Here is a 24,180-nt window from a genome sequence, read left to right on the forward strand (position 1 = left end):
ACGTAGCCTTCTATGTCGCAGAGACCAGCCGTGCAGCTGTACAGCAGGAGGGTAAGGCGTCATGTCTTGTTTTTGTGTCTGTGGTGGTGGGGGGTAGGGGTGGGGGGCGCTGTTGGGGTCATGTCAGCCGGAGTGCCAGGCTTTTGTAACCAGCTCCAAACCATCAGTCAGGCCTCCCTGGGCCTCAGTTTGCTCGTCTGTAACATGGGTACAGCCATGCCAACCTAAGAGGGTGGTTACAAGACCCAAATACAAGCCTGTTAGGAACCGGTTGGATGCCTCCTGGGACTTAAATGCACACGTGGTTTCTCTCTAGTCTGCAAGACAACTGTTCTAAATATTCCTAAAACAGGTTTGACAGGGACAGAGAGAGAGAGAGAGACAGAGACATTTCCCATCGCACCAAAATTAGCTGTAAAACCGAACATTAGTTTCTGCTTTGAGTACCAGTGAGTGCCCAGCATGCAGAGTGAAGCCTGGCCTGAGCTGACCCTCTGCCCTGGGCTTGGCAGGCTGCCACATCAGCCCTGTACCCCCTCCAGCTCTCCCCTGAAGTTCAAGAGCCCCACGCTGGAGGGCTCCTCCTTGGTCCACCGGGGAGGCAGCCCCTGACTGAAGCCCCCTGACATGGTGCCCTGGTTTGTTGGGCATGAGGCTGGGGAGAGGCAGCCACCGCCTGGGAGGCAGGCATTTGTCTGCAGAGCCCAGCTCCAGTGGCCTGATAACTGGCCCTCCTTGGCCCAGAGTCCACCACTGACCTCTGAGGTGGCCTGACTTGCCCCAGCTTACAGGGGAAGAACCAGGCAGGGGAGTATTCTGAAACTTCCCAGACGCCACAGCTGTGCTGTGGTGGAACCAGGATTCCAGCCCACACGTGCTACCTCTCTGACTACCACCTGCCCCTGTGCACGCACCCTTTTCTTTTGTGGGGCCCCTCCTCTTCCACACGGTAATGCCTGTGGGATGCCCTGATGTCAGCTCGCCACTTAGCAGCTGTGTGCTCTTGTCCTCTGTGTAAAACGGGGGTGACTGGCGTTCCGACGGGTCGCCGGAGCCCCGTGTGTTCCAATGCTTTGTGACCCGTGGTCTCCAGGTGGAGGGTAGATGCTAAGCCAGAACCCCACCCCCCCACCTGGAACACACCCCCTTGGTCCACACAGCTGCCTCGGCACAGGGGCTAAGCTGGCGTCAAGTAGCCCTGTGAGGGGGCAGCCTACCACCTGCTGGCTCTCAGAGCCGGACACCTCGCGTGCGTTTTAATTACAGTTTGACAGTGAATGGGTGTCACCTGGCTGCTGAACCCCAGAGGCTGGCTTCTCGGTGGGGTGCCTCATATCACAGGTTTAAAACCTCGGACCCACACCGGCCTTTTTCTTCCCTCCAAAGACCTGTCAGGGCGGGGGGATGCGGGGAGACAGGGATGCGTCCTTTCAGTGGATGCCAGCCCAACCCCACGAGTCTGAGAGAGGAAATCCGTGCACCCGGGTCACACGGCATGTGTGGGGGCGAGGTGGAGCTAGGATTCGAGCCTGGGCCCCAGGAGACCCAGCCCACGAGGGACTCCGATGGCAACCTTACACCCGACAGGGTCAGAGGGCCGCACTCCATGGGGTCACGTGGGTGGATTTTTCAGAAGTAGAAAAGCCAGGCCTTTCTCCCTAGTCTTCCTTTAAAGTGTAGGCTAGGGGGGGAGGGAGGCCCGCACCCAGGCCGGGTACCTGACCCTTCACAGGCTGGAGGCGGCTCCCGGCAGAGGGAAAGCAGCAGTGTCCTCCTGTCTGGGTGGGCGGACCGCCCTGTGAGGGTCTCACGTGACCATTCCTCCTACCCGGCCCTGAAGACAGGCCCCTTGGCTGGGGGTGGGGGGACCACGCATGCCTGAGGAGAAAAGTGAGCATGTAAGTTAAACCACAATTTCGTTTTTCTCTTCCAGCCAAGGGCTCCACGTCCTCAACCAGGTGAGTGCACCCCTACCCCTGTGGTTTCCGGTTACAGCCCGCTCTGCGCCCATCCTTGCTTCTGTCTGAGGTGCTTTCCCGTGCCTTGTCTTTGGCACCTCCTCAAGCCTGGGCTGGTTTCCCTGCAAGCTGTGCTTTCCGGAACCTCGCAGCCACTCAGGGCCCAGGCACATCGGCCGCTGATTCACGGTGGTGGTCCTTATCCACTGAGTCCCTCCTGGGGGCCAGCTCAGCCTGGGTGCTGGGGACTCGGCAGGGGACAGCCAGCTGCCCAGGCCTGCAGGGGGTGGAGGGGAGCGGGCTGACTGGGCACTGGCCAGGGAGGAAGGCAGGCAGGGGCGAGGGAGCCAAGTGCTACGAAATGTCCTGCCCGCGTCCTGAAAGGAAGGCTCAGCCGCAGGAAGGGGGTGAGAATAATGGGTCAGGGCTTGGGGGGAAGGAGGTGCCTCTGAAGAGGTGATAGGGACAGCGACCTGAAGCTGAGGGAGGGGCTACAATGGGGAGGGGCACACTGGGTGGGAGAACAGCTCCTGCGAAGGCCTTGGAGGTGGGTGGGGGTAGGTAGACACAAGGGACAGGGACATGGGACACACCATCTCTATCTTAAGCCCTTGTGGCCAGATAGGCTCCTAATTCAGACTTTTCCCCTTTTCGGGAAGGTCTCTGTTCACCTCCAGCAGGAAAGGAGCCACACCCATAGGCTCCCATAAAGGTGTGTTTACACAGAATATGCGATCATCCTCCGTGTGCAGGGAAATAAGAGCTAAATGGGCGGCATCCATTCAGCTAGGCTCTGCCTCTGGATGGGTTAGGGACTCTTTCAATAAGCTAAGGAGCGCAGGCCATGTGGTGGGTTAGGCGTTGGGTGACTAACCTCAGGGTCGGCCGTTCAAACCCATCAGTTACTCCGAGGGAAAAAGACAAGGCCGTCTGTGCCCGTAAAGAGCACAGTGCTTGGAAACCCTAAGAAGCAGCTCCGCTGTGTCTTCCCACAGCCCGGCTTGACTCAGTGGCAGCAGATTGTGGTGTCCGAGGGCAGAGGGCATTCCTGTCCCATCAGTGTGCTCACAGGACCATTCACCTGTCCCCATAGTCCATCCCGACCCTCCTGAGGGCAGGGCCCATTCCTTCATGCCCACCCCCTCATAGTCACTGCTACACCCAGCCGTGTCACCGAGGCCAGGATACCAAAAAACACACCAACCACTGTCCTGAGTCAATTCCCACTTCCAGGGTTTCCACGGCCATACGTCCTCACGGGAGCAGTCAGCTCTCTGAGGAGCGAGTGGCTAGTGGGTTTGAACCGCCAACTTAGTGGTTAGCAGCCCAATGCCTCCCCCACAGTACAATGGAGGGCTCCTCTAGAATGGGAACGTGCTGGGTGACTGAACGAATGACACTGCTCCCCGAACACTGCCGCACTCCCCATCTCCATTCTCTGCTGGCTCCGTGGCCCCAAACAGAGGAATCTCTCTGGTTTTATTTGTGTTATTTATCGTCCAGGCTGATGGTTTTACAAGTCTTATATCTCCCAATGGGCAGTGGATTTCTGAAAGAAAGGGGTAGCGTCAATAGCAATCATAGCTGTAGCCAATGTTTATTGAGTCTTTATGACGTCCGGTCCCTGGTCTGCGCCCTTCCATATAGTAACCCCATCAATGGTCTAATTACCCTCCGAAGCTCTGTGCTGCCTGACCATTCTTCCTTTGTAGAGCCGTGTTTGTCATGCCTGAGTGTGTCGTAGAACACGCGTGGAGGGCATGTACAGACGTGGCCTGCTGGGCTCCCCCCCCCCCTCAATGTTTCTGATTCTAAACTGCATTTCCACCGAGTCGCCCCTCTGGTGGTGTGCATGCTGCTGGCCCCAGGCCCATGCTTGGGGAACCCTTGTCCTGGAAGCTCAATGCCTAGGGACCTCCGAGGCTGTAAATCTTTTCCAAGAGCAGCCAGCCTCACCTTTTGCCCTGTGAAGCGGCCGATGGGTTCAAACTGCTGACCTTGCAGGTAGCAAGTGCGATACTCTTCAGCAGAAATCAGTTCGAGAGCAGCGAGTTTGTCTTGGTTCTGGAAGCTTCTTGTTGGCTGCCTTCAAGTCGATTCCAACACGCGTGGCCGCCCCCACGTAGGTAGAGGAGATCCGCTGCGTAGTGTTTAAGGCTGTGACTTCTCGGAAGCAGATCGCTGGGGCTAGCTCAAACCTCGGACCTTTTGGCTTGTGAGGAAGCCAGCAACTTCATCGTTGTGCCTCTCTGGGGTGCACCAGAGCCTTAGTTTCCCCAGGGTATGGTGGAGGAAACTGAGGCCTGCGGAAGTCCTGCCATGAGCAAGTGGTGGAAAGTCCATGTGCTAAAACTCAGCTCTATCCTCCTTTCGGCCGCTGCTCATAGCTTCCTGCCGCCCGCCCATGTCATCTTCCCCAGAGAAGCCCACCACTCTCAGCCCGTTTCTCATTTTTGTAACCCGCGTCTACCAAGGGAGTCGTGAGAGACGCGCGCTCTTTCATCTCGCTAAAGCAAAGTGGCCGCTAGTGAGCGGGCATGGTGGCTTCCCTCGCAGAGACCGGCCTCAGCGTCGGCCTGTTGGCATCAGACGCTTTCCAGGGGACGCTGGCTGCCTGTTGGTAGCCACCGTGCCCATCTGGGCCTGGGTTAGCTTGTGGGGAGATGCTGCCGCCACCGCTCAAAAAGGGCCCTTCAGGGGGCCCAGAGGGCTTGGCGCTCCCGCTCCCTCCCTGGGCGAGAAACGTAGAGGCAGAACACTGTCTGTAATCTTCGCCGCCTCAGACGAGAGAGACAAATGTGTCTGCCTCCTTAATTGGGCACTGGGGCTCATTCAGCTGCCCGCGCGCTCGCTTGTCAGACATTCGCCACGCTGATTCCTGGCATATTGGGGGCTCCCCTGCACGTTTCATTTTTGTATCCGCGTTAGTGCAGCACAGGGCCAGGCCTGGAGCTGGTGTTTGCAAAGGGGAACAAAGAAGGCACGTGCCCCGTGTCCTGGCCCCTGTGTCACAGTGGGGAACACCGTTCGTTCATCCATCCATCCATTCAGCAAGTACTTCCACCGGGCCAGCCTTATGCTAGTGCCACCCAAGTTTCTGGGGCTTCAGTGGCAAGCTGGCTTACCATCTCACCCTCCTGGGTAAGCATCTCATACTGGGCTGGGCTGCCTGGGAGACCCTTCAATTCTAAACCAGCTAACTTGCCTTCCTATTTGGTTTATGTGACATAATTGTCTGTCTATCCGCCTGCCTGCTGTGTGCTTCCTCACCAGATAGGCCAGGTACCCAAGAGGTGAGTTGGAATGGCCGCCAGACAGACAGCTCCAGGGCCTTTGCACACCTGGTCCTCCCTGCTTCTCCGTCTCCCTCGCTCCCTCTCTCCCTCGCACACCTGTTCCAAGAGCCCTTGTTCTGCACACCTTCACTGACCACTCCCCAGTCCCCTGACTCCGCTCTCCGAACCCCATTCTCTGGGACCTAGAGAGCTCCTGCCCACACAGCCCTCACTCGGGGTCACTCCATCTGCTGGGAGGTAAAGGAATGAGGTCATGCAGGGGCTGAGGCAGGAAAGGGAAGACGGGCGAGGGGCTGGATAGAGCTGGGAGCTGGACGATAGAGCTGGGAGCTGGACGGGTGGCGGATCAGGAGAGGCCTGCCTTTCTACAGAGGTGACCTTTAAAGACCACTGCAGGAAGGCGAGCTGTCTCTAGGGCTGGAGTGGTCCAGCTGAGTGAAGGGAAGGTCAGGGCAGCCGGAGAGGAGTGAGGGGGAAGGGAGACTCGTGGGGGCTGGGGGGTGTCGCGTAGTGTTTGGAGCAGGAGCCCCAGGGGCAGATGATTTTGGACAGAAGGGTGATGTGGCACCGCGTTGTCACGGGGGCAGTGGAAGGCAGAGGGGCAGGCACGGATCTGGCAGCCTGTTTGCAGAGGGGCGTCTGCAGGCCTCGAGACACACAGGGGTCGTGGCAGGATCATTCTGTTTAGGCTGAGTATGGGGACGATGGTGGTGGAGCCATCCCCAAGATGGGGAAGTAAGCAGGGGGGTACAGCCAGTGCTGTCCTTGATCTGAAATAGTGACAGGAACCTGGGGGGCTGGGGTGGGGTGGGGGAGTAGTCAGTGCCCTTTCTAAACAGAATGAGGAAGAGGCCAAGTGAGGCAGACAAGGAAGCAGGGAGGACTTGATGTGCAAAGGCCCGGGGTCATCTGTCAGGTGGTCATTTCACATCACCTCTTTTCGAACCTGGCTATCTGGTGCGAAATCTCAGTGGGCAAACGGTCATTTGAACCAGATGGATAAACACATGAATGAGAAAGGGCCTCCCAGTTAGCCCAGCGCTGTATTTGAGTCTTGAAGGATAAACAGGAATGAATTCACCCAGAGGAGAAAAACGGCCAGGCGATCAGCCCAGGCGATAGTTGAAGCATGCAGTGGGTGTGGGAGCATGAATGAGCCTGCAGGGGTGAGGGGTGGGAGCATTAGGAGCAGGGCTGGGAGTGGGTTTGAACCCTGGATGTGTTTGCTGCTGGTGGGAGTTGGATGTGCCTGATCCCCTGCCAGACATGCCCCCTCCGGGTCGGCTGTCTCCCTGGCCACACGGGTCTTCTGTCATGGCCCCCGAGCTGGCTTCCCAAGCATGCATGCCACCCCGACGGATAACCTGCCCTGAGCCCCGGAGCTCAGCGCTGACCGTATCCGGCTCATCTCTGGGGTTGCCAGAGCACCCATGGATACGGGTTTGCTCACCACCTGGACCCCACAAGTGAGCCACGCCCGGCCTCTGGGTCCAGAATCAGATCAGGACAGGCCGTGGGGCCAAACCAAGACATCTCAGGTGACGGTCTGCTTTGTTCTTTTTTGCAGTATCTCTCATCCTGCGTCCATGTCTCCAATAGCATTTGGGGGCCCCGGGCAGCAAGACAGAGGGGGAAAGACCCCAGGGCCTGCTGGCATCTCCCCTGCATTCCCTTCCAGGATTCCCTGCGCCCCTTTCACTGAGCTCTTTCCACCGCAGGCTTTGCTTTTTTCACTTGTCATTTTAATTTAATCATTTGCCATAAGAAATGTCTCCTTAGAAACCTTGTAAAGCTGTCTCCTGAGCTTCCCCTCTTGCCTGCCTCCCCCCTGTCCCCTCCTTTTCTGGACCAATCCCAGTCGGCAGAGCTGTGTGGGGAAAGCTTTTTCAGTGTCAGATGATAATGGGGAACACACGCTCCCCCCCGAGTTAAAAGTGGAGGCCGCTGTCCCTGCTCGTGACCTGTGTGTGCCACAAGCTGCTTACCAAAGGGTCACACGCTCACCCCTCCCACCCACAGTGTGTGGAACGGTCAACACAGGGCAGCCACAGCTTCCCCGGCGCTGTGGGCTCTTTATTTTTTGAGGTCCTTGCCACTAAAACAACAGTGCGTCCTCTAGCAGGCTCCCCCCCCTTTTTTTTTTTTAGTTTAAACTGAGATTGACCCCTTCTGGTGTCTCGTGAGCAGCTGTCTGGCCCGGAGTGTCCCACCGCCCCCTCCGTGCCTATAGGAAGTGGGCCTTCTCTGTGGGGTCTCCCCGTTGGTTGGAGCACTTGGGCGGGGAGGGTGTATTGATCGGTGCCTCTCTCTCCCGTTTAGGTTGCACGAGCCTGAGAAGAATACCAGAGAAGTAACCCAGGTACAGTCCTTGGTGAGACACCCTTCTGGGAGGACCGAGCTGGTGTGACTGCTGCCGAGCAGCCGGGGAGCTACAGATAGCCAGTTCTAAAATAAGATGTGCTCCCTCGCCAGGGTGGAGGGAGCCTTACGTTCCTCACCACCGCCACCACCCGCAGTCCTCACCTACTCCCCCTCTCTGCTCCAACCAGCCAAGGCGTCAGCCCTGGGCTCCTCACTCGGAGGGGGGCCAGGAGGGCTCCCTCATGCACACCCCCAGGGGCACCAGTCACAGTGGGTTCTAGGGAATGGGTGCCCTGGAGTCGGGCTGCAGCCCGTCCCGGTGTGGACTGGGCCTGCCAGCCTCGGTCTGTGCCCAGGGGCCTCGTCTGCGCCTCCCCTACCACGGCCATGTCAGCCAGAGTCAGCGTGACACAGCGCTGCCACAGTCCCGCTAGCCTGTGTCGAGGGGACGGCCCCGTGTCGTCCCTTACCCTCGGCAAGGGCACCCCTCCCTCCAGCCGAGGAGGTGGCTCCAGACGGCAGCCGGGTGGCTGGCCTGTTTGCGAGAAGCAGGCCCGCTAATCACCAGCTGACTGTCAAAGCCTCAGGGGCAGAGGGCTCCTCAGCGGCTTGTCAGGAGACAGGCCCTGCTCTGAACCCAAGGAGGAGAGCACCAGCTGTCCTTGACACCTCCCGGCTGCTTGTCATCATCCTGGGAGGGATCTGTGGGCCTGAGGCAGGCGGGCTGGTAAAAGGCTTACGCTGGCTGCGTTGACCCAAGCGCCGGGGCCTGCTCTCCCGACTCAGTGCCGCCCGTCCTGAGTCCTGGCCTCCCAGACACTGGGCTCGGGAGGACACACACAGTGGTTTCCCGTGAGGGAGACAGGGTGGGGCTTTCTTCTCCCCAAGCACTCTGTATTTTACTTCCAGCTATCCTCCTGGAACTTTCCAGGGAAAAGGTGATGGGGAGAGTTGCCCACTGAAGCCTGTCCAAAGCTTGCATTCAGCCGACGTGTACTTACTGAGCACCTACTACATGCCCGCCTCCATGCAGTGAGCAAGGAGGTCACACCCAGCTCTTGGGAGCTGTGGGCAAGGGTCTGATTCCCAAGGCTAGATGCCAACCTTGCCCGGAATGGCTGAGAAGGGAGGGGAGTATGGACCGTGGTCTGAGACAGGAAGCTCTGGGGTAAGACAACTTCGGAATCAAGAGGCTGGTTCTCTCCGGCTGCGTGACTTATGCCAAGTTAGTTTACCCCCTGGGCTCCGGCTTCCTCACTTGTGTAATGGGCTTGACAATTCTACTCCCAGAAAGAGCCACGTTCCCAGAGGACGCACAGGGGCCCTTCTGACCTGCCCTAGAGGGTCGTTTTGAGTCGGAATCGACTCGATGGCAGGGAGGTTTCTGAGCAAGGCTGTGCTGCCACCTGGATGAGGTGATCGGTGGGTGGGGGCTGGGGGGGGTGTTCATCAGCCCCTGGTGACCAAGCTGCCTTATTCCACACTGTGTGCCAAGCCTGAGTCGTGCTGGGGGTCGGTCCTTCCGCTCCATGACGTTTCTAACTCAGGACGGGTCATTCTCAGGCAGATGTTGTGGGCAGTGAGGTTGCTAAGGAGCCAAGGGTCTCTAGCAAATCTGGAGCTCTGACGTGTGCCAGGCCTGCTCTCAGCCCTGTAGCTCAAGGTCTCACCCATCTTCACAACAGCCCAAGGTTAGATCTTGTCATTGACCATACTCTACAGGTGGGAAAGACTGAAGCCCAAAGACCTGCAATGAATTTCCCAGTCCCTCGGCTCCAGAGGGCAGATGGAAGCTTCAAAGTAGGTCACCTGACTGCAGAACCTGGTGGTATTGTGAGGTGCTGTCAAGTCGGCCCTGACCCATTGTGGCCCTGCGTTGAAGTCAGCATGAAACACTGACTGGTCCTGCGACGCCCTCACGGTTACTGCTGTCGGAGCTCGTTGGTGAAGCCACTGTGTCCATCCGTCTCAATGAGGGTCTCCTTGTTCATTGGCCTTCTGCCAAGCATGATATTCTTTGCCAGGGACTAGTCCCTCCTGATACAGAGCTCTGGTGGTGTCCTGGTTATGCTATGGGCTGCTAACTGCAAAGCCAACTGCTTGAACCCACGAGGCGCTTCATGAGAAAAAGATGGGGCTTCCTACACCCCGAAAGAGCTACCATCTGGGAAGCCCACGGAGCTGTTCTTCCCCGTCCTGGGTTGCTATGAGTCAGCATCAACTCGATGGTAGTGAGTTTGGGGTTTGGGAGCCCCTCTGGGTGACACACACATTATCAAGAGACCAGACCATGCCATCTTCTCCCTTTTCACATTGTAGTACCTTTATTCCCTGCCAACTGATGGTCTCCCTCTGACACGGCCCGACCTCGGTTCCCTGAGGAAGGCCACCGGAGTCTTCCCACTGACCTTGCTGCCATTCATTCAGCTGTCCCGCATTGACCAAGCTTCTCCTGGGCAGCCTTGGGTTTTCTGACCCATCCTAGATGCCTCGTGAACAAATGTTGAGAAAAGGAGTGAAGAAAGGCAGTCCCCACCCCCTGGGGGATCAGCATCTGCTCAGGTCCCCAAACAGACCCTCACAGTCCTGGGTGGTGGCTGCCATGATGGAGGGATGGAGACTGAGGGAGCACAAGGCAGGGACCCTGGACTTAGCTGGGGGGAGGCAAGAGTAAGGGAGGGTCTTGCCAGAAGGGATGCTTAAGCATCCGTTGGAGGGATGCATTGGGTTGCTGGGTAACCTTGGCCCAGGTACTGGGTGCCCAAGTCAGGGCTGGGCCAGAAGGAGACTGAGCATCAGGACCCAGTACCCGAGTGGTGGGCGAGAGGGCGGGGCTCCATGATGACCCTCTCTGTCTCCTTTAGATCCAGGACAACAATGACATCACCTACGCGGACCTGAACCTGCCCAAGGGGAAGAAACCTGCCCCCCGGGCTGCCGAGCCCAACAACCACACCGAGTACGCCAGCATCCAGACCGGCCCGCCGCCCGGGCCCGAGGACACCCTCACCTACGCCGACCTGGACATGGTCCACCTCAACCGGGTCCCCAAGCCACCCGCCCCCAAGCCCGAGCCCTCCTTCTCCGAGTATGCCAGCGTCCAGGTCCAGAGGAAGTGAGCGGGACTCCGGTCATGTGAGGGCAGCTCTCCCACAAGCTTTCCTGTCCCCCGTGGACCCACCGTGGTGAGGACAGCGGCCCAGTCCCCGAAGGGCCGGGACAGCCAGGCCCTGGGACCCAGGGGCAAGGGTGGCTCTTGTCTCCCCACCCCCCTCGGCTCTCCAGCTCTTCCAGGGCCACCACGGCCCCCGACATTCCCACGCTTGGAGGCTGATGTTACCACACTAACCGAGGAGCCAGCCGGGGCACTGACCGAAGCAGCTGGGGGAGCCCCCCAGAGCTCTCAAGCCTCTGCTCCGCCAACGCCTGCGTTTTGGTCAGGGTGTCACAGACCCGTGCCCGCCTCTCCTTGATGCTCCACAGCCTGATCTGCCAGGGTGAGGAGGGGACAGACTTTTTACCTCCTCTCCCGCCCTACCCCACCCCACCCCACCCCACCCCACCACCATCCAGTGGGGCCTTGGGGAAAAGGTTTCCCTTTAGACCCAACTGCCCCGTCCATGGAAAAGAAGCTGGACAGGACAGGGACTCTGGGACTTGTAGCCCTGAGCCTCGGTGAGGTGGCTCGCCAGTATTGGCCTCCCCCATTCCTGGGTGGACGAGCTGCACGCCCAGAAGGAGGAGGGGACGCCCTTCGCGGGACCACCGGACGAGACGCCCTCCTCCTCCTCGTGTCCCTCCGACGCTCCCCAGCCCCGTCGCCGTGACTGACCGACCTCCGCGTGGACCCTCGGCTCCTCCCGCCCAGCTTGCCCTCCCCAGCTAGCCCTCATTCGCAACATCTCGCTGTGGACGCCTGTAAATTACTGAGAAATGTGAAACGTGCAATCTTGAAACTGAGGTGTTAGAAAAATGTTGATCCGTGGTGTTTTGTTTTTTTCTCCTTGAGACGACGGCGAGGAGGACGGCGCCGTGCTCTTGGCTCTGTGTCGTGTGTTGCAGTTCATGGGTGGGTCTCGTGACGTCTGAGGTTTGACGGTTTGTTGTCCTGAAGGGATTTTCTTACAGCCGACATAGAAGGCCACCAAGTCCCCGAGCCCCGGGGCTGGTACTCCCGCCTCCTCTGACCCTGACCCCGCTGTGGTAAGTCCCGGTCGACCGTTCTTCTCTGGGCAGTGCGGTCTTGTCAGACCTAAGGCCTTGGCCTTGCCCTCCTCCCTCCCCGGCATCTCTCTCACAAGCACTTTAGGAGTCTGTCTGCAGGGTGGGGGAAAACTGAGCCTGGTGGTGTCCCCCCACGTCCTTCACAGTCTTTCCCATCTCAGCTCTCAGACCAGACTCCGGAGGGAAAGAACCTTCCATGTCTACTCTCAGAGTCTCCCGGGATCTTGCTGGAATAGACTGAGGCCACGGGGGCTGGGGATCCTGGGCAGCTGCCCCTCCATATCCAGAGCTTTGACTCAGACAGTGCCTCCTGCCATTCTGCGGAGCCGCCTGCTCCTGAGGGTGTGAGGACCAGCAAACCCTGTCCATTTGGTCTTCACCGTAACCGGTGAGCTTGTAGAGTTAAAAGTTCTAATACTCGCAGCCCCTGGGTTGGTTAGAGGGGGCTCACGGGGTTTCTGGCCCGCCCAGGCTGTCGGAGCAGTAGGCTGGGCCATCTGGCAGGTCCTACAGGTGGGATCTGAGGAGCTCAGCGCAGACCCCGCTCTATGGGGGATGGTGGTGGCTTGGTGTTTCCCATGCTGGCATCCAGGAGTTAACTGAGCCAACATGCTATGTGCCCAGACCTGACAAGCCAGAGCGCCTCTGTGGCATCCAAGAGCCCTAGTGGCGCAGCCACCTGGCTCCTGGCATTGCCAATTCCAAAGGGTTGGCTTGTAAACTGTGGCCGCCTCCTCTTCTACCCAGAGAGAGCACATGTGCATGCACACACACACACGCACTTAAGTGCACACCTCCTGATAGAGGCAAACACACGAGGGGGCTTCGGAAAGCTCACGGGAAATTCCATCCCTGTTTTTGGAAGGCCCCTCCCATACCCACACACACTTCCACCTACACGCACACACACGGAGCCACGTAGACACGCGTGCGGCGCACAGAATTTTAAAAGAATGTTTCCATGGTGCCATTTTTCTTTGACTTGATTTTCATCTTGGGAACGGGGAGTCGGGGGTGGGGTGGGGTGAGGCCAGGGAAGACGTATAGCTTTAGCTCCACTCGGCCCGGCAGCCTGGAGGTGCCCCCACGCCTCGTGTATCGAACCCCAGGAAGAGGAAGAGTCTGTTGAGAGAAGGCTGCGGAAGGAGCGAGGTTTCGGGAGTTTATTTTAAGACCACTGGGAAGGAAACAGGCCCTGTTTTGTATATAGTTGCAACTTAAACTTTTTGGCTTGCAAAATATTTTTGTAATAAAGATTTCTGGGTAACAATGATCCCACAGAGTGTTGCGTGTCCTTGTCTGAGTGGCTCCCGGGGTCCCCCTGGAGGGCTGTTCCCCAGAGCCTGGGAGAGAGAATCCAGTTGGTACCGGCACTTGAAACGGACCACTTCCCTCTTGGGGTTTGGATTCTCTCACTATAGAAAAAGGCTTTTGTGTCCCTGGTTCAATGGGAATCCGTGTTTGGCTGTCGCCCAAATACTTGCTTCAGCTGAACGTAGACAGACAGGGAGCCTGCACCTGGCTCCACCACTCTGAAAGAGCCTTTCCGGAGACTCAGGAATAAGAATAGACCCCTGGAGGGACGCTGATGGTGTCGTGGGTTTAGCATTGGGTGGTGGGGTTGATGGTTCTAGGACACCAGCTGCCCCCCCCCCCCCGAATAACAATGGAGCTGTCTGCTTCCTTATGTATTGGAAACGCTGCATTGGGTTGCTTGGAGCCAGAACTGGTTTCAGTGGGGTGGCTGTGGAGATGGAAGGAAGCATCAGGCTCACCGTCCTTAGCGAGAGCCTGCTAGGCACCAAGCGTCCATCCTTCCTCGCTTGGCCCGCTGAGCTGCTGTCTGGGCTCAATCCGGGGAGAGAAGGGGCTTCCCTATACTTAAAAGGCCAAGCGCCTGAAAACCTGAGCCAGAGCCAATCTGAGAGAGACCAGTTTATTTGCACCCGGAGTTTACGGACTGGGACCACAGCCCTGCAGGCAGGGACCCACAGAGGGGGTCGTGTACCAGCTAACTTTGAGAGAGGTGGGTTCCTGAAACCACTGTCCTCCGGGGAGCTGGGGGAGACACTGGGAACAGGCACTTAACTGAAGTGCAGCCATTGTGGAATGTTGGCCAGTCTCCCGACAGCTGCTCACCCCTCACCCCTGTGGGCTCTGGGCAGCCAGCTGCCGTTCTGGAGTCTGCTTTCCTCTGGAACACAGCAAGCGATGGCGTGCCCTCTGACGCCCCTGTAAGGAGATTCGTGTGGCTCGGGGAGACCCAGAGTAGCCGTTCTGTCGTCGCGGGTCACTCTGAGTTGGAATGGGCTCAATGGAAGAGCGTGCTCAAAGTAGGTGCTCAAATAAGTGATCCCTCCCTTCCCCTCCCTCCACTGGAATGTTCATGATCATACACTAACACACAGTGCTTTCTGTGGACCCACGCTTCGCATGCCCAACAAGGTAGGTAATGGCTTGGCCCCATTTTCTAGACAGGGCGGTGCACAGGGAGGAGGTGGGACTTACCCAGGGTCACACAGCTAATGGGTGACGTTGCTGGCACGCAGACTGCAACTGTCTGACTTGAGTGCCCAGCTCCTAAACACCGAGTTAGTAATGGATATACCGTGCAGTGGGCACTGTGTGCCCAGCTAGCAGGCAGGCAGTCTTCCACCGACGGCGTATTCGAGTTACAACGAGCCGCACTCTTTCCCTCTTACTCTCTAGACACGGCTCATGGTGGGTCACAGGGACTAGATACAGTGTTGCAGCAGGGACTTGACTGAAGTCATTCTCGTGCCATCCCCCAGAGGCAAAACCGCTCTGCCATCGAGCCCCTTCCAACTCAGAGTGACCCTTGATGACAGAACGGCCACTTTGGGTCTCCCCGACCCTCAGTCTTATACGGAAGTAGTCAGCCTCCTCTTTCTCCCATGGAGTGACTGGTGGGCTTGAACCACTCACCTTGTGCTTAGCAGCTCAATTCGAAGTCCTCTACCCGACCCGGGCTCCTCCAGAGACAAATGTTCATATTTATAAGGACTGATGGTGAAAACGGGACAGGGGGCTGACTTACATCAGTCCTCGCTTCGGATGGAGTCATGCAGACCCGAAGCCGAGCATGAGCTGGGGACGACCTGCAATCATCATGCCTGCTGTGGTGAGTAACGTGCCAGGGTCTTCGTGACTATTAACTCACGTCCTCCCAGCCACCTGGTGACAGGGGAGCTCATTCAACCTACTTTACAGATGAAGAATCCGAGGCACAGAGAAGCGAGGTCCTTTCCCCGTGGGCCCCAAGGCAGAGCCAGGGTTTGAACCCAGAGAGTCTGGCTCCCCCTCACCACACTGTTCTGCCTCGTTTGGCTCTCGTTACTGTCAGGTGGCTGTAGTGATGCCTGTTTTGCAGAGAAGGAAACGAGGCTCAGCACGTGCCCGTGACCCAGCCAGCCTCCACGTAGTGAAGTTTACTCGAGTTAGGACTTGAATTCAGACCCACATGTCCCCCAGGGATGTCCCCTGTGTCCCTGGCCTGGTCCGCAGGATCAGGAATCTCGGCTGTGACCGAGAACTCTGCAGGCTCCTGGCCCTTGGCCGGAGTTGAGTTTAGCTCGCAGCCTCCCTGAGGGTTGAGCTGGTGAAGTCTATGGTGCTTGATTCACAGGGGATGGAGGCTGAGTGGGAGGGGCAGTGTTCTGTTCCTGGAAACCTTGGGTTGATGGACTGCATGTCCAGGCTAGGAGACTGGAGGGAGGTATTTGATGCCGCTCTGGGGCCTCGCTTCTCCACGGCCCAAATCTCCAGGGCTGCGAGGTTGGCAGGTAAAAGGGAAGTTGATGGGAGCCAAATGACCCCTTTCCTGCCCACCAGGAAATCAGTCAAGCACTTGGCATTTAGAGAGGCCCCTCCTGTGGGTTCCTTGTTGTGCAAGGGAGAGCAAGACTTCACTTCCCCTCCTGCAGCCCCTGCCTGTTCTATGCCATCACTGCCCAAATGCCTGCCCCCAGCTGGAATAGCCCCGGGTATTCTAGCATATTCTACCAGCCCAGATTCATTTGAGACCTACTTCACTGTAGCATGGACTTAGTCCAGATCAGACTGCCTCCTCAACAGTCCGAATATTTACTTACTTCATGTTAACTCACTCTGTTTTCCCAAAGGAGCCCCCAAGGCAGAGGGAGGTTTGTATGAAGCTGCTACCCTCAAGGTCGGGGGTTCGAAACCACCAGTTTCTCTGTGGGTCAGACATGAGGCTGTCTCTACCTATAAAGATAAAAAGTCTCAGAGATTCAAAGGGGGCATCGCTGGCCTTTAGGGTCACTATGAGCCAGGGTCAACTCAGTGGCAGTAGTCTTTTCATTTGGTGTGCGTGGGCAGGTGTGGGGGGGGGGGTGGGTGGGTGGGAAAGGTTGTGTTTTCTTAAACTTGTAAGGTGCTTTGATCGGCCCTATTTTTAAAAGCTGGAAATACAGAGAGATGATGTCTTTACACAAATAAGGCATGTGCAACCCCCTTGTGTCTGTTTTCTGTGCAGGGTGTACATTGTGCGTGTGCAAGTAATTTATGTGGCTGCAAATGCCACGGTAAGCATCTTGCTCAAAGGCCCCCATCCAGGAAGTGACACTGCTCTGGGCGTGTCCCAGTCAGACACTGGTTGCACATTGACTTTTGGGGGTGAGGAGGGTAAGGCTTGGTCCCTAGAGAACCAGCAGGAAGGGAAGTAATGATTGTGGTGCATTGACCCAGTGGCAGCTGATCTCCAAAGCATGAGAAAGTCAAGGGCATTTTGTATCACCTAATAACCAGCCCCAGCCCAGGGACTTCCCCGGCCCCTGCCCGGGGCTGAGCCCACCACTCCTGGGATCTCCAGCCTTCCTCTTAACCAGGCTCTATGGTTGATTGGGGCCTGAGCTTCTGAATACAGAACTAGGAAACAGAAACTGTTTCTTGAAAAGACATGCAGCCTGGGTGTTCAAACCAGGCTAGAGCACAGGAGAAAGGTTGCCTGTGGAAAGAGGCCTTGGGGGTTAGGGCTGCCCTCCACCTTGACGGGTGGGGGTCCACAGGTTAAAATTCATTGTGAGGCACACTTAGGAGATCTGCACTTTCCTGGGTGTAAGTTACACCTCCCATTTTTCAAAGAGCCTGGCACCCCAGTCTCCTGAGATTTCAGCCTCCAGCCCACCTTGCTTGGATGCCTGCCCGGGCTGGACTGACAGTTTTAAAGATGATGTCATTGCCTTATCTTCAGTCTCCAGGGCCCAGCTCAGGGCCAGGCCTAGACCAGGGGCCTGAGGAGAGTTGTTGAGTTTATTGGAAAGATAGCATCCTATGACCAAGATAGGAAAAAGTGCTCGACTGAGCTCCAGGACCAAGGTCAGCTTCAAGGATAAACCATGCCACTGTCAACACTTCATCTACAGATACCCCGGAATTCCTCCCGCCAGCCCCCGGCTCACTCTGCACCCCACCCACCCATCTCCATCCCTGGACATCGTCAGAAAGGCATCCTTGGCCCACAGACTCCCGCCTCACGACCTTGGGCAAACAGCTTCCCCTCACTGAGCCTCCATGTACTCCCCAGAGCAAAGGGCACAAAAGCGGTCTTTTGGGCTTTGAAACCCACTACCTTCAAGCCAGCTCCAACTCAGAGACCCCATGGGATGGAGTAGACCGGCCCTGCTAGGTGTCTGAGGCGTGTCCTTTATGAGAGCAGACTGCCACATCAGGGTCCCTTCAGGGCGGTTGGTGGGACCAGACCACCACCAGCCTTCAGACTGGCCACCACTGCATCAAAGGAGGCCACTTGATGACCGGTCCCACAGTGAGTCACTCCCCCCTGTGACTTGGTGGCCTCCCCCACCCAGGAATCCTTGCTTGGGGATTCTCACAAAACAAGTTCAAACCCATTGCTGAGTCCAATCTAACCGATAGCAGGCCTACAGGACAGGGTAGAACTGCCTCTGTGGGTTTCTGAGGCGGTAAATCTTTAAAAGAGTAGAAAATCTTTCTCCCAAGAAGCGGTTAGTGCTTTCAAACTGTTGATCTTGTGGTTAGCAGCCCAATACGTAGCCCACCACGTTACCAGAGCTCTTAGATGCCTGGGGGTCTAGTGGTGGTGAGAACTAGATAGAGGAGAAATAGTAGAGGCTAGTACCGAGAGCATTCAACACACTCACACACACACACACACACACACTCATACATGCATATATGCACACACATACTCCCACCTGCACACACATGGGAACATGCCCACACACGCACATTCATGTAAACACATGAACATGCTCACATGCATACCCATCCATGCATGCGCGCACGTATACATATGCACGCTGACACACCCACATCAACAATAGCGATTCTCGCTACTGAAATCACCATACCAAGTCCCTCCTGCCTTCATTAGCCTGGGATGGCCCCATCTGACCAGCACTTGGGAGTCCGGTCCACCCCACCCCCACCCCGCCCCCGGCTGCTTTTCAGAGCCTTCTTCCTTTACCACACCGGACCTGTTGAAAGGCACTTCCTGCTCCCTCCCAGCCCAGACTGCATGCTCAGAGAGCAGGAGAGCTCAGCTCGAGGCCATTCTCAACCACTCTTTCCCAAGCCCGGCTCCATGCAAAACCCTGGGCTGTCATGTCGACAGAGGATGAGCTCATGGGGTGTTGAGGGGCCAGTGCAACCGCCAACCTCCGCATCTGGGTGGTGCCAGTGGGGCGAGGGGTGTCCACGTGTGCTGCGGGAAGTTAGGAAACAGGACAGCTACAAAGGCAGAATGAACGGGTTCGTGTGTGCACCAGCAGGAGGCTAGAGCTAGTTCCAAGAGTAAACAGGCAGACATATGTCAGCTTTGGGAAAGAGACTGTTAGAATAGGATTACTAGGTGAGATACATGTTCTACCAGCCAATAAAACAATATCTTTTCAAGGCTACTGTCCTCCCAGACAGAAGTGATTTGCATCGCCCCTTCCTGCAATCGAGCTGATGCTGACTCACAGTGACCCCACAGGACAGGGTAGAACTGCCCCTGTGAGTCTCTGAGCCTGCAACTCTTTATGGGAATAGAAAGCCTCATCTTTCTCCCCAGGAGCGGTTGGTGGTGTCCAACAGCTGACCTTGCAGTGAGCAGCCCACTACATCACCAGGGCTGCTGCTTTGTATCCCTTCTGGATCTGCCCTCTTCTCCACCCCCCACCAAATCTACAGATTAGCATATAACTACAAATTCTCTGTCTTCGTCACATATCAAAGTCAAGCTCGGGTCTGTTGTTGTCTGTTGCTGTCTAGTGGAAGCTGACTCCAGCCACCCCATGTGTTGCTGGGAACAGCTGCTCCGTGGGGTTCTTGGCTGTGAACTGAATGGAAGATCACCAGGCCTGTCCTCTGCACGGCTCACGCAGTCCTAGCCACCACCAAGGGACCATCAGTGAATCCTTCAGTGGGCCTTGCAGACTGTCCGCATGGCAACAACAGGAAGCACTTCCTCCCTTTGCTTTATCTCCAGTGTTTGGAGACATTTTCTCTCTGCCGGAAAATAAACCGGTCTTGCCCAGCACACAGCAACCAAAGGCTTCCTGAAGGGAAAATCCCTGCGCCGATATCTGATGGATGAGCAAGACGGAGTCAGGTGAAGAGCACGTGGATGAGGGAAGAGAAGGAAGTCCCCGGGGAGTACCCAAAGCAGACTTTGGGGCCAGGGTGTGACACCCCATCAGTCTCCACTGGAAAACAATGCCTAAAGGTCAACAAACAGACCTGGAATTATGTATAGGCTTTTTTTCCCTGTCTTCATTGTTTTGTTGATTTTTCTGTTTGTTTGTTTTCTTTTGTTGTTTTGTTTTTCTCTGTCTTGCTTTTGTGTGCTTATTATCTCCGCATGTCTATCTAGATAAAACAGACAGGTTAAACAATCTGGAGCAGAAAACAATGGGACTGACAGTTCTGGGGGGACACGGGAGAGGGAAAGCAGGGAAAGGAAGTGGGTGTTAACAAACCCAGGGACAAGGGGACAACAAGTGATCTAAAATTGGTGGTGAGGAGGGTTGGGTTTGATAAAGGGCTATGTAACCGAGAGGAATTACGGAAACCCAAATGAAGGCTGAACATCTTAGTAGAACAAGAGGAAAGTAAAGGAAATAGAAGAAAGAACTAGGAGGCAAAGGACATTTATAGAAGTCTAAATACAGGCATGTACCTATGTAAATATATAATGAAAGGGAACTAGATCTATGTACATATATTTATATGTTAAGTGTTAAGGTGGACATTGGGTCTCTACTCAAGTACTCCCTCAATGCAAGAGCACATTGTTCTATTAAACTGACATTCCATGATACTCACCTTCCCGATATGATCACTGAAGACAAATGGGCACATAAGCAAATGTGGTGAAGAAAGCTGATGCTACCCAGCTATCAAAAGATACAGTGTCTGGGGTTTTAAAGGCTTGAAAACAAACAGGCGGCCATCTAACTGAGAAGCAACAAAGTCCACATGGAAGAAGCCCACCAGGCGGTGTGATCATGAGGTATCGATGGAATCAGGTATCAGACATCAAAGACTAAAAACAAAGAACAAAAAATCATGTCATTATAAATGAGGGGGAGTGCAGAGTGGAGACCCAACGCCCATCTGTAGACAATTGGACATCCCCTTACAGAAGGGTCACAAGGAAGAGGGGGGGAAAGCATGTGCGGACCTGCCCCTGGAAGCAGAACCCAGCCACACCCTGCAGGCCCATCACTCCCTGCACTGGCAGTGCCAGCCTTCAGACAGCTTCAGGAAGGAAGCATGGGGCCCTTCCACCACGTGCTGCTCTGTCTACGTGAAGCACTCCCTGGGTGTCTCCGGCACGGCCGGCCTCCAATCCAGGGGTTAGAACCAGTTCCTTTGTTGTATTGTATAGCAGCAGCCACGTTCAGAACTCCCGACTCCGTAATATGGGCCATAGTTTAGAGGCATATAGTGACCTGTGGCTCCTGGATTTACATCTAACTCTTCCGCTACCCTAGATGCCGGAGGGTCAGGACAGAGAATGGTGTTGGCTTCACTCACCAATGAAACTCCTATACTCAGCCGGTAGGAAGCATCCAGCACATATCAGTTGGGTGGGTGGAAAGTAGGAAAAGGGGATGAATGGATGGATGGACAGATGCATGAAAATATGGATTGATAGATGGGCGAGAACATGGAAGGAAGGTAAGAAGGCAGAGACAGAAGGAAAGAAGATGTTTTTGAAAGCCTAGCCCTTTCGGACTCCTTGGCATCTTGGAAGACCTGGGAAGCCCTGCCGTGGCTATCCAGTGCTACAGAGACAGCGCAAGTGAGATGGCTCTCGCAGGCTGAACTGTATTCTCTTGTCATTCAGGAGGCTCGGAGCTCAAATTCAGAACACCAGCTCCAGCGGGGAGCTTTCTCTGTGTGTCACTTTGAGGAGAAGACCCTTTGAATACCTGTGCACCTGTGTATCTTGGTATCATGCATTCCCCGGGTCTAGGAGGTTCTCAGCACAGGGACCCTGGGTCCAAAGGAAGTGCTCCTTCATGGTCCTCAGCTCCCTCCCGCTCAGCTCCCTTCTCTCCCCTCTCACCTCTTGGAAGATGAAAGGTGATGGAGGCCACAGTCCAGGGCAGCATCCCTTTCATCCTCTCAGGGCTGTGGCCTGAGTAAGTGTGTTAAATCCTATCCTAGCCCCCTTATTACTGATTGGTTGGTTCCCTCAGAACCCAGCATAGGGAGGGATTTACTTCCTTACATAACGGCCAAATTGCATCATTACATAACTGATAAACCACAGAGAACCATGGCCCAGTCAAGTTCACACATATCTGGAGGAGACACAATTCAAGGCAGTCATCCCTCCCCAGGGCCAGTGGCAGATTTGGGACCCAGAACCAAACCCCAATCCATCTGCCTTCCCTCTCTTGGTTATTCGGCCTTTTTTTGTTGAAGTCTGGATTCAGAACAATCACTTAAAAAATATTGATCTACACGCCCCAGCAGGCAAGGGGTCAGCGACCCAGGTCTGAGCCAGTGACGTCTCCTTTGGGGAAACTGGCTCTGCTTAATAAACCAGGGGGGGGGGGATCCTGCAATGTCTTTCTTCACCCAGAAACTGCCCAGCCTGGCGTTGCTAGGAAATGGCAGGGCTTCAAGAGCTGGCAGGCTAACCACACAGCAGATGAGTCCTCCTGGACCGACGTCAAGGACAGCAGGCCAAGCCCTCATGGTAGAAGGTGCCCGCCCACCCTGGGCCTTCTGCCCCCGCGGCCAGCTCCCGGCAGGGTCAGCTGGTGGGGCAGCCAGCCACGTGGATCTGGGCCACAACCCTGCCTCGGGAAGGAAGCCAGGGAGGACTCAAAAGCGAGCGGGCTGCGGCCTGACCGAGACATCCAGCGCCACTCTGCAGAGGCTCCCTCAGTGGCCGTCAGTGGACCCGGCGCACATGCAGATTAACGCATTATCGCTAATATTCTGTTCAGGATGGAAAGGCGCGCGGCAGCCGGGCCGGGGATCTGCTATTACTGCAGGACCTTTCGCTGGAAAATTTTTCTTGGGGCAATTAAATCTTCAGCTGTCTCCTCGCCGGGAGTGCCAGCTTGCATTTTAATTATCCTTAAAAGAGGGAAGTAGGGGAAAGGACACGAGACAGAGAATTAAAAAATAACAATCTGCTTTGGCAACAGGGCCATTCTCTCCCCAGGCCGTGCCTCTTACCCGAAGGTTTCTCCCCGTGGGCCAGCAGTGCCCTTGACCCTGTGGGCCCGTGGGGCTCTGCTATGTCACATTGGCAGGGGCGGTGGGAGCTGGCATCTCCGGAGCGTGGAGGGAGTGTTGGTGTGGGCCGTTGCGGCCGCACGGCGCTCTCCACACAGTCCTGTGGAGGATTAACCTCCTTTTGCAGAGGAAGATGCTGAGGCCAGGAAGCCCGGGCCAGCACACCAGTTGCAGCAATAAAAGGGGTACCAGCTACAGTGCAGGAAGAATAGCCACAGCATGACACACAGCCAAAGGTGCGGACAGTATGGACCCCATGGTCCCTTCATCCCGGCTCTGGACCCTGCAAAACTAACCCCGGTGACGCAGAAGTGGGGAAAATGGAAATGTTATTGGTCTCGGCTGAGATGATCCTAACCACCGTCGTTGGGCTTGGCGCAGACTTGGGGCGGGCGCCGCTGGGTTCCCATGGCTGAGTTGTTTCAAGAGCCCGCCAGGCCTTTCTTCCCAGGTGCCTCTGGTTGTCCTTGAACCGCCAACTTTCGGTTGGGCAGCTGAATGCTTAGCCAGGTGCCACTCAGGGACTCCGAGGAGGTGGCTGGTCACCTGGCTGCGTGCATGTGTCCAAACTCACCTCACTGTAAACTCCACATGACTCGATGTTGTGTGTGAGTTAGCCACGTTTCTTTAAAATCGATCTTCCGCACAATCGTACAAGTGCACGTCTGTCTAGATGGTCCTGTGGTGCCCATTCCTGGCATAAGCACTGTGACCGGCCTTACTTCCCAGACGTGGACTCAGCAGGACAAAGCTCAAAAAAAAAACCAAAAACTCACTGCCATCGAGTCCAGGCCGACTCATAGCGACCCTGTTGGGCAGGGTGGAACTGTTGGCTTTCTGAGACTAATTCTTCACGGAAGTAGAAAATACCTCTTTCTCCCACAGAATGGCTGGCAGATTTGAGCTGCTGACCTTGCAGTTAGCTGCCCACGGTGTAACCACTGTGCCACCAGGCGACTGCACAGAGGCACAGAGAAGTCAGATAACCCTCCTACATGGCGTGGGCCCAGCCCCTAGGAGGCTGACTCCCGGTTCTCCGCCTTTGAAAGCCAAGTTGAAGGTGATCCAGTTTATCCGTCTTAGAGGCAAGATGCGATTCCAGGATTCAAACTTGGGGCCTTTCCAGATTCGATGAAATTGGCAGAAGGGGGGACAATCCATTCATTCAGGCCACATGGACGGGGCCTCTAGGCAGATCACACTGTAGAAACAATCCTCAGCCCCTGTGGAATTTCTAACCTCATTGGGGAGCAAACGGCAGTGGAAATTTCAGAAAGGCGCCTTGGGAGTTGCAATCAGTGACAAGACCTCAGAGGGGTGGTGCAGGGAACTGAAATGCCCAATCCCAGCCAGGCCGCAAGCCCATAGGCTCCTCAGGCATCTGTGCAGATGAACTGCCTGCCCAACCGGCCCTCAATTCCTAAGCCTCCCGCTGGTGACTTGATTTCCCTTCCAAGCTGTGTAATGACTGCAAGGCAAGTTTTTGTTTTTGTTAAAAGATCATTTTATTGGGGGCTCTTAAAACTCTTATAACAATCCACGCATCAATTGTATCAGGCATATTTGTACATATGTTG

General features: G+C 56.0%; 1 protein-coding gene across 9 annotated transcripts in view; it reads left to right on the forward strand.

Moving 5' to 3' along the window:
* LOC142462208 (tyrosine-protein phosphatase non-receptor type substrate 1-like) overlaps nucleotides 1–13,112 on the forward strand; it is a 47,962-nt gene extending 34,850 nt beyond the window's left edge. For 6 of the 9 annotated variants that reach the window (XM_075563877.1, XM_075563884.1, XM_075563876.1 and 3 more), the window contains 4 exons: nucleotides 22–51; nucleotides 1,934–1,958; nucleotides 7,574–7,625; nucleotides 10,480–13,112. In XM_075563877.1, coding sequence (XP_075419992.1) covers nucleotides 22–51; nucleotides 1,934–1,958; nucleotides 7,574–7,625; nucleotides 10,480–10,734 — 362 coding nt within the window. In that variant the 3' untranslated portion in view covers nucleotides 10,735–13,112. The remainder of the gene's footprint in view (nucleotides 1–21; nucleotides 52–1,933; nucleotides 1,959–7,573; nucleotides 7,626–10,479) is intronic. The other 3 variants (XM_075563878.1, XM_075563879.1, XM_075563880.1) reach the window with 3 other exon arrangements.
* The last annotated feature ends 11,068 nt before the right edge of the window (nucleotides 13,113–24,180 follow it).

This window comes from Tenrec ecaudatus, chromosome 12 (assembly GCF_050624435.1).
Source record: "Tenrec ecaudatus isolate mTenEca1 chromosome 12, mTenEca1.hap1, whole genome shotgun sequence".
In the NCBI taxonomy this organism is placed as follows: domain Eukaryota; kingdom Metazoa; phylum Chordata; class Mammalia; order Afrosoricida; family Tenrecidae; genus Tenrec; species Tenrec ecaudatus.